At 38.4% G+C, this 13,006-nt stretch overlaps 1 protein-coding gene across 1 annotated transcript in view; it reads left to right on the top strand.

Moving 5' to 3' along the window:
- Nucleotides 1–12,236: 12,236 nt before the first annotated feature.
- thbs3a (thrombospondin 3a) overlaps nucleotides 12,237–13,006 on the top strand; it is a gene marked incomplete at its 3' end in the record, with an annotated part of 53,384 nt that continues 52,614 nt past the window's right edge. Inside the window, exon 1 of the mRNA XM_083679483.1 lies at nucleotides 12,237–12,332. Within this exon, the coding sequence (XP_083535609.1) occupies nucleotides 12,252–12,332 (81 nt within the window). The 5' untranslated portion in view covers nucleotides 12,237–12,251. The remainder of the gene's footprint in view (nucleotides 12,333–13,006) is intronic.

The following is a 13,006-nucleotide window of genomic DNA, read 5'->3' as shown; positions in this document are numbered from 1 at the left end:
TCCCAACAGTTAAAAGCTCCACCTCTAAATTGCATAGGGAATACATAATGGATTGTACACAAAATATTTTCCAAGGCTAAACATGTCTTTCTCTTCATAAAGACATTTTAGCCCTGCTAATTCAGAGGTGCACATATTACTTTGAAAAATCTTATTTCAAATAAACAATACTGACTGTTAAGAGAGTCATCATGGAAATGGGAAGAAATTGATGTTTAGAAAAAAAATGTTACCCATATGTAATTACGGATATTCTTCACATTAGGGAAGGAAATTCATTCAACAGGACAAACACACAAAAGTAAACAAAAAAATGGAATTTAACTTTTATTCCAGTCCTTGAACTTCAATTTCCCCTTACTGCCTCGAGTCTCATCACTTGCTCCACTTCACCATTTTTATCTCTCCCAGTGAATTCTGTCACAGATTTCTGTCACATGGACTGGTAGCTATAGTTTGACAAACTATATTTCTCTAAAGGGTAGTTTTAGTGTAGTTCAACTTTTTTCCTTGTAAAAGTGGAGTCAAGTACAGTGGTATTAAAAATCATGTTTAGCCTTTTATTTTTTTGTGTACAGTCCATAATGTGTTCCCTATACAATTTAGAAGTGCCGCTTTTAACTGTTGGGACACAGTAAATGATCAATAGTTGTTTGTATTACATCACTCATGGTTGAAACAGTCAGTTGATCAGTTGATATGTATACTAGAAGTGTTGTGGAGCACAGTGGTAGTGAAAATCATGTTTAGCCTTGGAAAATATTTTGTGTACAGTCCATTATGTGTCCGCTGTACAGTACAGCAAGGATAATTTGGATATTAGAAGAATTACGAACCCTTAAAAACACAAATACATTTAGATGATAAAATGTTTATTTCCAGGTATAGTTACATATCATTTGTGGTTCCTTTATCCATATTTAGTATTTCTAAATGCTTAAACAAGTTTAACATGAGAGCTTTAATTTTGAAGAAATCTTCATTTACAGTCATGAGAAAAAATTAGGACACCCTATGAAAACCTTTGTCTTCTTCAACATATTCAAACATATGGACATTTGATATTCATTTGAACAATATTGAAAAATTTAGGTAATATAACTAAACAAATACAACTGAAACAAATTATTTAAAAAATGATTGGTAAAATGTAATTAATAGAAATGCAATCTTCTTGTGAGGAAAAAGTTAGGACACCCCCACATTTAGTTCCACTTAAAATGCCTAAAATTATAATAAAGAGCACCACATCAGGTGCAAATGATTAGAACATCGTTACAGAGGATTTTGGAGGAGCCTGTCCTATTTAAGCCTCAGATATTTAGTTTGGTTTGCTCTTGATTGTTGAAGTGAGTTGCATCACCATGGCGAGATCAAAAGAGCTCTCTGAGGCCTTCAGAAGAAAAATTGTAGATGCATATGAGTCTGGGAAGGGATATAAAAAGATCTCCAAACTATTCGAAATTGGCCATTCCACTGTCCGGAAAATAATTTACAAGTGGAGAACATTTAAAACCACCACCAACATGGCCAGGTCAGGCCGCCCAAGCAAGTTCAGCCTAAGAGCTGACCGAAAGATGCTTAAAGAAGTCTCCAACAATCCCAGAATGTCATCACGAGACCTACAGGTATCTCTTGCCACAATTGATGTCAAAGTACATGCATCCACCATAAGAAAGAGACTGAACAAGTTTGCATTACATGGGAGGTGTGCAAGGAGGAAACCCCTGCTGTCAAAAAAAAACATCAGGGCAAGACTAAAGTTTGCCAGAGAACACCTAGAGAAAGACCAGAACTTCTGGAACAATGTGCTTTGGACAGATGAATCCAAAGTTGAACTATTTGGGCACAGTAAGAGTAGACATGTTTGGCGCAAAACCAAGACAGCATTTGAGAACAAGAACCTCATACCAACTGTGAAGCATGGGGGTGGAAATGTCATGGTTTGGGGCTGCTTTTCTGCAGCAGGGCCTGGTCAGCTCACCATCATAGAATCCACTATGAATTTTGTATTGTATCAGAGGGTGCTTGAGGAAAATGAGAGACCATCTGTTCGAAAGTTGAAGCTGAAGCAGATGTGGACCATGCAACATGACAATGACCCAAAACATTTCAGTAAATCTACCAAGGAATGGCTCAAGAAAAATAAATTGAGAGTTCTGGAATGGTCAAGTCAAAGCCCGGATCTTAATCTTATTGAGATGCTGTGGATTGATTTGAAACTGGCTGTGCATGCAAGACACCCCTCGAACATCACACAGCTGAAAGAATTCTGCAAGGAGGAGTGGGAAAAACTTTCTCCCAATTGATGTCAGAGACCTGTAGACAGTTATAAGAAACGTCTAATTGAGGTTATTTCAGCCAAGGGGGGCAATACTAGCTATTAGGGCATAGGGTGTCCTAACTTTTTCCTCAGTAGGAATTGGCATTATTGTTAATTTTTCGTCAAATAAATGATTACAAAGTTACATTTTCATAGTTTTTTGTTCAATTACATCCCCTTTATCTATAGACATTGTTAGAAAGAAGATAACATATTGATATGTCCATATTTTTAAGAGAATAACTTAATATTTTGGGGGGTGTCCTAACTTTTTCTCATGACTGTACATAAACTTGCATCGACCGGAAGTAGGTGGGCAGAGTTCCACTATTGGAGCTCAGAGAACACAGATAGCTTTTCCAACCCACCCTTTTCCACAAGGTTTTCCACAAGCTTCACTCAAGGGCAAGCCATGCTGTCACATAGCCTGCTATTACGAAAGTGTAAAGTCTGGTAGTCAACCAGATTCTAGATTATATCTGTAGCGCCCCTTTGCTGGTCTAGGCAATTAATAGGGGTGGCTAACCTGAATTATTTAAATAAAATGTTATCTCTAACTATTATTGTATTTTTACTTTGTCTGTTCACATTAACACAGTCCCACCAATTACATGTCTTTTGTTATTTTATTCAAATCAGTCTTCTTTCACTGATATTAAATCCCCAAAATAGATTGCATGAAATGAAATACAATAACACTTAACGTGCACATACAAATATCAAAATGTTAAATGGTAGACACTGTAAACTTCAATGAAAAGAAATAAAACCTATTCTAAAGCCGGCAATGATAACTATGATAACAATACCAAAGTCCAGTGCGTTGCAGGCCTGGCGCGTGTAGCTTGCGTGCGTTGTGGCTCACCTAAAATGGCGGCTCCTTCACTCTCACGAGCTAGAAGACAAAAACGAAACTCCCAGTTCCTTAAGCAGGCAGCCGCGCGAAGCTCCTCTCTCGGCAACCGGTGCAGTTTTCTCAAACGGCAGGAATCTTGTGTGCTACTGTCTCTCCCGGTGGCTATAGACGTCTTGAGCTCCCGTGTTGGTCGATCACAGTCCATAAGCACTCCGAAGAAAGCTAGCTATCTCACTGTTGAGCTAGGCTAGGCTAAGCAAGGTGGCTGACCGTCTGAACGGTTACTCCTCTGCAGAGAAATTGTTCCAAAACAGGTCATACGCCGAACGTAATAACTTATAAAGTGCACGGGTTGTGCACTCGCATTATTACCTTGTTCTAAACACAGAAATATGTGGGCTACCTATTTCCACAATATTAACCTTACTCAGCACAGCAGCACATTCCATGCGTTCTCCTCGTTCGCCATCCCGAAACTAACTTCTTCTTCTCCTCCACCTGACACCTGACCTTCAACTCACATTTTCATTGGCTCATGAAAATAAACTAAATGCACAAACTTTACATTTGAATCTTTTCTCACAGAAATCAAAAGTAAATTCCTTTACAATATTGCCAGCATTGTGAACATAGTATTTAAGAAAACAAAATACATTTTACATTATGTAAATAATTCAATACATGAACTTAACCCATGAAACTCTATTCAATATCAAACATAGTAATAGTTTTACCCTTTTTAAGTCCTATGTATTCTATAAATGAACTTATTCTATTTATACTATTTATTAGTTCCTATTTATTAATCAATGAACTTTTAATAGTTAGGCCTAATTTTCCATAGGGCTACATATCATTATCATTGCTTGCTTGTGAGTCCAAGGCGGGCATAACCCAATAACATTGAGACGTGTAGTGGCGACCGGTGTACGGCGTTGCGGGCCACAGCCACTTGATGAACAGAGCTTGTATAAATATTTCTGTGTACATTTCGCATTCATATTTTTAAAATGACAGACCATAATTTAGTCCAAATAGGCTACAATTAATAATGTGTCTCTGTCGTCCCAGCCATAGTCTCTCCCTTGATTCAGAGAAAACTGGATCAGCAGCCTGGGCCAAAAGGCTCATTTTGCACACTCCTGCAATAAACGCGTTCAAGGACGTTGATAAGTCTTGCTTCAGTAAGAACTATTGTTCTTGCTCATATTAATTGGTGAGCTTGCTTCAGCCAAAACTTGACACCACATGTGTGTTGGTCTATGCTTAGCCTACATATCGTGTTTAGAGTACTGACATTTTACTGTAAGCTTGGTCCTCATAGTCCAACAGTCATACAGACAATGTCCTGCTTGTACATTTTGTTTAGTATATATTGTATATTTTTTAGTATTGTACATTTTACATTGGTTGGCATTCTGCGGACAGCAAAGCAAGAATTTCATTGTACAGGGAAACGTGTTTTCTACTGTGCATATGATAATAAACACTTTGAATCTTGAATCTTTGTTGTGTAATGTCCCTCCGTGGCGATTTTTACGTGCATTTTTGTGTCTTGCATTTCATTTCAGTGTCAAGGAATAGACATCACAAGTGTGTGTGGCATCATCACACATTAGTAGGTGAAGGTTAACATGAATTGCCTATGCTTTATAGATTTCTCCTGAAAGCACTTCCCTACCAGCAGTACAATTTGTGGACAGTAGATGTCACAATTCGCCTGGAAACAATACTATACGACAAGTGTACAGTAAATATATTGTCACCTACCAATGATGTAGCGTCCCTCTATAAAAGGACAGTGGTGCCTGTGAATGAAGCAAGATGTTTATTCATACACTTTTTTATGGTTGTCTCTGTTTTACAGTGCTGTGTCCCCGTTGCGCACAGGGAAGGCTTTTCTCTTGGTGCGATCACCTTCTGTGACCAAAGAGAAAAATTACTTGGGCGCCATTAGGCTACTATGTACTAACTCTTTTGATATAAGACTTTATTTCAAACACAAATTTCACCAATAGACTAAGACGAAACATTTGCACAGCCAAATGATTTAGTTACAAATGTGACTGGCTATAAACCAAGGTTACACAACTCTGGTTTTTGCATTGATATAGGCCAAGTGTTGTATTAAACTATGCTCCATAACACACTTCACTCACAAAATATTATTCCCAAATTGGTTAGGCTATAGGCCTACTGCATTAGGCTACACTCATACAGCTGCATTCGTAGCCAGACTAAAAAATTACCAGAATGTGTAGTGCTTATTTTATTTTATATCAGTCTTGCTTCTTACAGTTATATGTTGATTATTCCCTAATTCATAAGGCTATATTCCTACTGCATTAGGCTACACTCCTAGCTCTCCACTTTGCACCCTATTATGACTGTTTAATGATGAATTAAAAATCACCTCGAAACTCCTCAATAATCTCTATGGCATCTTTCACCATAGTTCCCTCCAAATTGGGCCAATCAGTGTAATTTCGTAAATGTCACATCTGTATGGCAATACCTCATCCACCCAATCAAGTTTCATCAACATTTTCAGTGGTGGGACAAAAAACATGTGACATACGAACGGACAGATGGGTGGATTTCATCGGTGGGGGACAATTAGGGTGGTCAGGCTACATAATTATGAATGAAGATTAAATGGTCAACATTCCGAGGATTTTGAAATAATTTGAATCAATCTCTATCTTGTCTATTTAAAAGTTATCATAGACATGGGCTATCTATCATATAATCCTCTAAGAACAAGGGGAGTACAAGAGGTAGCCTAATCTCCCGCAGTTCTGGGCCAATTGGTTTGGCTCAAACGAACCGGGCTGCCTGTGAGCATTGAATTGTCTACTTCAGAATTGACTCTGTTGCTTAGTTTTGTTTATTTAGATAAGATAGGATTAATACATTTTGTTGACAAAAAAGAAAACTGCCAAGGCACCTTACATTCTTCTGGGTCTTGCTTTTCCACATCTTCAAATGTGTTATCATTGTTACAGTATTGATATGGGTATGGGTCTCTATTGGGTCATTTTTCCGCTTAGTCAGTTAAGTAATGCTTTCACCGTGTTTCACCCCTACCCGAGGTAGAACCAAAGACAACCATGTTCTCCCATATTAAATGGATGGTTGTAGCCTATACAATATTCTTAATATAAATAAAAAGTGTTTAAATTCGTAGATATTGTGACACATCCCATAAAAAAGTGCAGAATAACACCACATAAGAAGTTGAAGAAGTTCAGTAAACAATTGAACAATAGAGGCCAACAGTGATTTGTATTGACCAAACAGGGCGTTTGAATTGGCTCAGTGTGTCATGCTATACTACACCCTGGACCAGAGTTAACTTAAGGTGTATATTTTTTTCACTTGGGGATCCTTAAAGGTGCAATCTGTAATTCAAACAACAAGAAAGCAGGTATCCTGCCACTTTGATAAACAGCTGAGGGATGTGGCTGGAGAAATTTAACCACTCTCAATTTCACAGACAGCAAGGACTAACATCCAATGAGGTCAAAATGATAGTTTGAACCTCGTTTTGAAGCTATACAGTGTTTGCGTGACTTGAAGACATTTTTGCATTTAACCTTTCTCCTGTGTTCACCACCCCACCCTTATTATAGTGTTCACGGCCGTATTTGTAGTATTTGGCCGGTCTGTTATAACTCCTCTTATATTAACACAAAAACCATAAATCATCACCAACACCTTTTTAAGCTGTGAAACAATGTCTTCAGCTAGGGGGTAACATGAGTAACTGCAGTGAATATACAAAGAACAGACACTGAAAATGTATTTCTACATTTCTATGTATTTTTTCCTATTGTATGTATGTATTTTTACATTTCATTACCCATTAATTTCCTATGGCGGTCATTTTAGACCCGGAACCCCACCGGTGTGACAGAGTTGACTAAACCACTCAAAATTAAATGAAAGTGGTGATCAGCAATTTTATATGTTCAAATGCCTAGTGTGGAGGAAAACATAAGGTCTTAATGAAATGCACAATATTTATGATTGAGGAAATCATAAATCGGTCAGATTTGACCCGAACACTACAGGAAGGTTAAGCTAATTTTAGGAGTGTCATAGAAAAGGGGGTGAATACTTATTGACTCAAGACATTTCAGCTTTTTATTGTTAATTAATTAGTACAAATGTCTATTTCTAAAGTCCTGGGGGTGAATACTTACTGATGGCACTGTATAAGTTATATTGTTCAAGAATCAATGGCTATATATCATTAATTAATTAATATATATCATTAAAAGTCCCAAAATGGATGTACCAATCACAGATTGCCCCTAGAAAGAACCAGGATGTACAGGTACAGTATGTCTTGATTTTAAGATATTATTAGTCTTAGCACACAATGTGTATAATTTCTGACTGTGTCATTCCTCTTTAAAACGGGATGTTAACAAAGTAATAGACTCGCGTAGCTGTACCTCCAAATCACACCTCCTTTGTAGGTCTGGGGAATTTTAGATTAGCAGATCTGGCTTGGATTGAACTGGACAGAGAGATGGGAGAATGTGCTGGCAATTTCATTGTGTTGGTTGTCACTCAGAAACTTCCATTTGAGCAATTCCCCTAATAAACAATTTGTCTCCTTTGAAAAGCAACTGAAGACTTTTCAGTAGCACTTTACACAGCTCAGAATAATTGGGTAATAACATGATGATAACCATGGTGCTTACCAGTAATTACAGTAACAGTAACAAGAAAGACAATTACCTTTTTATTACAAGTGTCACGAGGCTGTCCAACCAGCAGATGGCGACAGAGAGCACTTCCAGGGGGACCAAGAGGAAGTAACTAGGAGATGCCCATATTTGGTCCTTCCTGCCCTAGGGACTCACCTGCTACCAATGACAGGAGTGATGGTGTTTTGTGTTTATGTTTCTCACCTGTGTTTTACTCGTTAGCCCTTATCAGTTGTAGTATTTTAAGACCTCTGTCAGCAGTGCCTCCTTGTTGAGTTATGAACGTTGATGCCTGAGACAGTTTTGCTGCCTAATCCTTAAGTTTTCGAGTAAAAGCCTTGGACCTCCCTACTGCCTCTGACTCTGCATTTTTGGGGTTTTGCCTGGTTACCATCAGCCTTGGCTAAGGTGTATAGAGCCACTGGTGGTCAACTCTCAATCTACCGTGACAACAAGGTAAGTTGAAATGTAGGTTCCATGTTATTTTGCATGAAAGACTATATACAGTGTTCTCCATAAGTATTGGAAAGAGGAAGCATTTTGTCTACATTTGAAATCAAATGATTACTATGAGGTTAAAGTAGAGATTCTCAGCTTTAATTCAATGTTTTTTCTTTTCAGATTGGTTTCAACATTTAGAAATTGCTACTCTTTTTATACATAGTCCCCATATTTTGGGGAACCAGCAGTATTGGAAAATTGACTTGACAGGTGTTTCTGGTTAGTCAGGTGTGTTCTGTCTAGTAGCATTTACGTTTTCCTTTGGAGTCTGCTATGTCTGTCAACATGAAGAAGGCTATGTCTGATCAAGAAGGCTCACCAGCGTCTCTTCTTCCTGAGGAGACTAAAGAAGGTCCACCTGTCTTCTCAGATCCTGGTGAACTTCTACCGCTGCACCATCGAGAGCATCCTTACCAACTGTGTCATGGTATGGCAACTGCTCGGCATCTGACCGGAAAGCACTGCAGAGGGTGGTGAAAACTGCCCAACGCATCACCGGTTCCTCACTCCCCTCCACTGAGGCTGTCCAGGGCAAACGATGCTTGCGTAAGGCACGCAGCATCGTCAAGGACATTTCTCACCCCAACCATGGACTGTTCACCCCACTTCCCTCCGGGAGGCGCTACAGGTCTCTCCGCACCCGAACCAGCAGGTTCAGAAGCAGCTTCTTCCCTGCGGCTGTCACCCTACTGAACTCGAACACTGCACCTACGTGACAACCTACCAACCCCTGCACCCCTGCACCCCCCCCCATTGCACTATTACTGTGCCACTGCTCTTACTCAATACCACTGCTCTTCTGTACATATCTGTCTATACTGTTCATAATGCACATATCCCTATATTTTCCTTAATACTACTATTAATACACTGCACATATCTGTACATACCTGTTTATACTGTTCATATGGCATTCCATATTTATATTTATTCTATCTACCCTATGTTACGGTAATACATATATACTGCTAGACTGCATTACCTATACAGCTCATATGCTGCTACACTGTTCATACTGTAACCTATTTATTCTGCTTATAATGCTACTGCTTACTCATATACTGCTTACACTTGACTACTTATACTATACTGCACTACTTACTGCTCATATATTGCACTACCTGTATATACTGTTCATTGCACTTTCTGCTATTTTGCACTTCTGGTTAGACGCTAACTGCATTTCGTTGTCTCTGTACTTGTACTCTGCACAATGACAATAAAGTTGAATCTAATCTAATGAAGGCTAAAGAGTTGTCACTGCAAGTCTAGGACCCCATTATTGGGCTGAGAAATCAGAAAGAAATGATCATAAACATATCCAAAACCTTAGGCTTGCCAACAACAACAGTTTGGGATCATCGAATTCTGGTGAGCTCAGCAATCACAAATGGCCTAGTAGGCCAAGGAAGACTTCTACAGTGGATGACCGAAGAAGGCTCACCAACTACCATACGCAGAAGACTTCACCAACAGAGGCTACACTGCAAGGTGTAAACCACTATTTAGTAACAGAAACCGGACGGCCAGATTACAGTTTTTTTTTTTTTAAAAGTACATTATACGGCGCTTCATCATACAGCAGGGTAATGACCCAAACCTTAACCTAAAAGAAAGAAGAAAAATGCCTCTGGATATCTGGCTTAATTTAAGTCCCTGTATGAAAATGTGCATGCATGGGACTGAATTAAAAAAATATAGTTCACATGGAATATTTTCTAGTACAACATTTCCCAACATCCTGCGACCCTAACACATAAACATGTGTTTCATGAAACATGTGTTTCTTGAAAGACCACCTCTAGATTATGTTTGACCTTCCAAGGTATTTGAAAGTGGAAAATGTGTATTACCGTTATCTAGACACTGACTATAGGCCCTATGATATTTTCCTTCATTTGACACATCATCACGTTGAAACGTCTGTCCACTAGAGGATAGTACAGAGGTACACTTTTGTAAAAAATTCACTCACATGAGGGAATAGGAGCCATTCCACCCTCCAGGTGCACGAGCAACCCATAAACCAGACACCTGGCGATACTGACTACCATAGTAAAACATTAGGGTTTTAGTGTTTTAGAAACTGCTTAGTATATAGCCTGCTCTAAAATATTTGATCTGAGTCTCCCTTTTCTCTTCAAAAGGTCAAACAGCTGCTTTCATGTTTAAATTTGTTAAAGTTTACATTTTTTAATAATAATAATAATAATAGTAGTAATGCTGGCTTCTATAAGATTTGAATTATTATGGTACATACAGTACACAACAATTTTCTGTTGCACAAGGTCTTGTTTGACATTCATTTAATAGGATGATGAGAATGAAAGTCTCAATATGATTGCTCAATGTCTAGGGTTGAGAGGTGGAATCATTGGGAGGAGGAGTCTTTGGCTCCTGCCCCCCTCTGTCCACATCGAAGTGAACTCTTTTTCCCTTGGACTTTGGCTGGTGATGTCATGGCTTGTGCATGCTGCTCTGGCGACGGCTCTGCCAGCTGTTTTACTGAGTTTGTTGCAAAACACAGCATAATTTCCATGTACAAGAGCCCCACCGGGTATATTAAAAGAGTGCCTTTCCCTCCCATGGAAGCAGTTTTTTTTGTTTGATATATAAAACAACAATGGACTCTACAATTTGAATCTTTCAGTTTAAAATCTTACAAAAGATCTTGTCAACTAAGACAATGCTAAATATACAATCCACTGTGGGAAATGTGTGGCAGAATGATGGCTGCGGTCATAGTGTTAAAATATAGTCAAACTGTAGAAAGGAAATTTTTTGCCTGGTCGGCCATTGGTGTTGGTTCTGTGAGAAGGAAGTAGCGGATTTACTGTATTTGTTTTGGTTCTGTCCCATGGTGGCAAGCTTCTGGATAGAGGTACAAAACTGTCTGCAACCCCTTTTTCATTTTAACAATTCACCACAGATAGTTCTGCTGGGGGACTTGAGGCCCAGTTGTAACATCATTAACCTTATAATTTTGTTGGGAATGCTTTTTATTTTCAAAACAAAGAGCAATTTATAGAGCTGTTGAAAGAGCTGTTGAGCTGTTAATTTTGTCTCTTCATCATGGTCTTTTAATGATATTTTCTTTAATGTGGGGGATTAAATTGCATTATAAAAAATAATACTGGATACCTACACAAAGCAATACTTTTCAAATGTTTGTCACTGTTTTTGTTTTTATACACACATTGTGAAATTTGTTTGCACATGTAAGGTGCATTTATTCACAAATCATTTTGGATTAAAATAATGGTTTACAAATCAAGGGGTGTTTGTGTGGATAGCAAATTACATTTGTGCTTTGTGTTTTTTTGTTTACAGATCATAGTACAGATTTGTGAGTTTTACTCTACTTTATTTACAATAATATTGGCATTAATATATCTCCATATGTGTGGCAATAAAAGGAACTTATGTCTTGTCATGCAAAATATAAATCACTATGCTGGAGAAAACATACTCTAAGAGTATGAATTAGGCTGTTTGAAAGAAGCTTTGAATCCTAAGCAACCTGCCCAGTGGTGAGTACATGTTGTTTGAAGTACAGTAGACCAACATACAACACTATAAGCAGGTATCAAAGCTGTGTGCTGGAAATCCTAGATAGTGCATAGGTGTTGGGTGGTGGTGCTCATTTTGAATTTCCTGTCTTTTGCGGCTTTTAAATGCCATAACTTCTCAATTAAAACGTCGTTTTTGGTCATTAATACTATTAAAGATCGTGTAAAAAGTACACACATCCAATGTTTTGATAATTAGCGACCTCTTATATTTATGTTGTCAGTGACAGCGACAGATAATCTATTACTTCCGAGTGAAGGGTATACATCTTAATGAATTCAAGATGTCTGCCCCCTTTGAGCTATATTGTTGGGACGGAGATTGGGGTCTACCTTCTGTCAACACCGAGTGTCTGATCGTATTGGTAAGAAAGTATGACTTGATCCAGCATTACCACAGAAAGCTCACAACTTGAATGCCTGTGTTTATTGTTTTTTTTTTGCTATAGATACACACTAACTTTGGCTGACGTTAGCTAGCTAGCTAGCTGGCTATAGTAAACAAGGTGAGCAATACGATGGGAGCGGATCGGGCTATTAGTTAGCTAGCTAACTTTAGCGTTATTGTTAACTTCCTCAACATAAGATAAATACAGCCTAATCAATGAGTTAAGCGAGCTTGTCCATCAATCTGAAATGGCTATTGTATGTTGGATCGATCAATATCCCTATTTCAGTATGACGCATCAAACAGAACGTGTATTCGGGTAAATGACCATCATCAATAGAGATGTTGATGCGTTGTGTGTACGACATTTCTGGTCCGATAAAATAGGGTTGTTTGTTTTGTGCGATATCTTTGCGTGTGTGTCATTTCCGCTGATGATACCCTCTGTACTAACCATAAAAAGCCACTTGTCCGAACAAAATGAGAAATAGCCTAACAATTACAGCGACAGCTTCCAGAAGAGTATTCTCTTGGGAGGCAATGCCAGCCCTGAAACCCAAATAATCACAATAATTATTAGATAACTTGGTTGGTGCCATGTCATTTTATATATGCCATTTAGCTCACGGTTTTATCCAAAGCGACTTACAT

Source organism: Argentina silus (genome assembly GCF_951799395.1).
Source record: "Argentina silus genome assembly, chromosome: 10".
NCBI classification, from domain to species: Eukaryota; Metazoa; Chordata; class Actinopteri; order Argentiniformes; family Argentinidae; genus Argentina; species Argentina silus.
The sequence above is the reverse complement of the archived record's forward strand: the minus strand, read 5'-3'. Positions and strand labels throughout refer to the sequence as shown.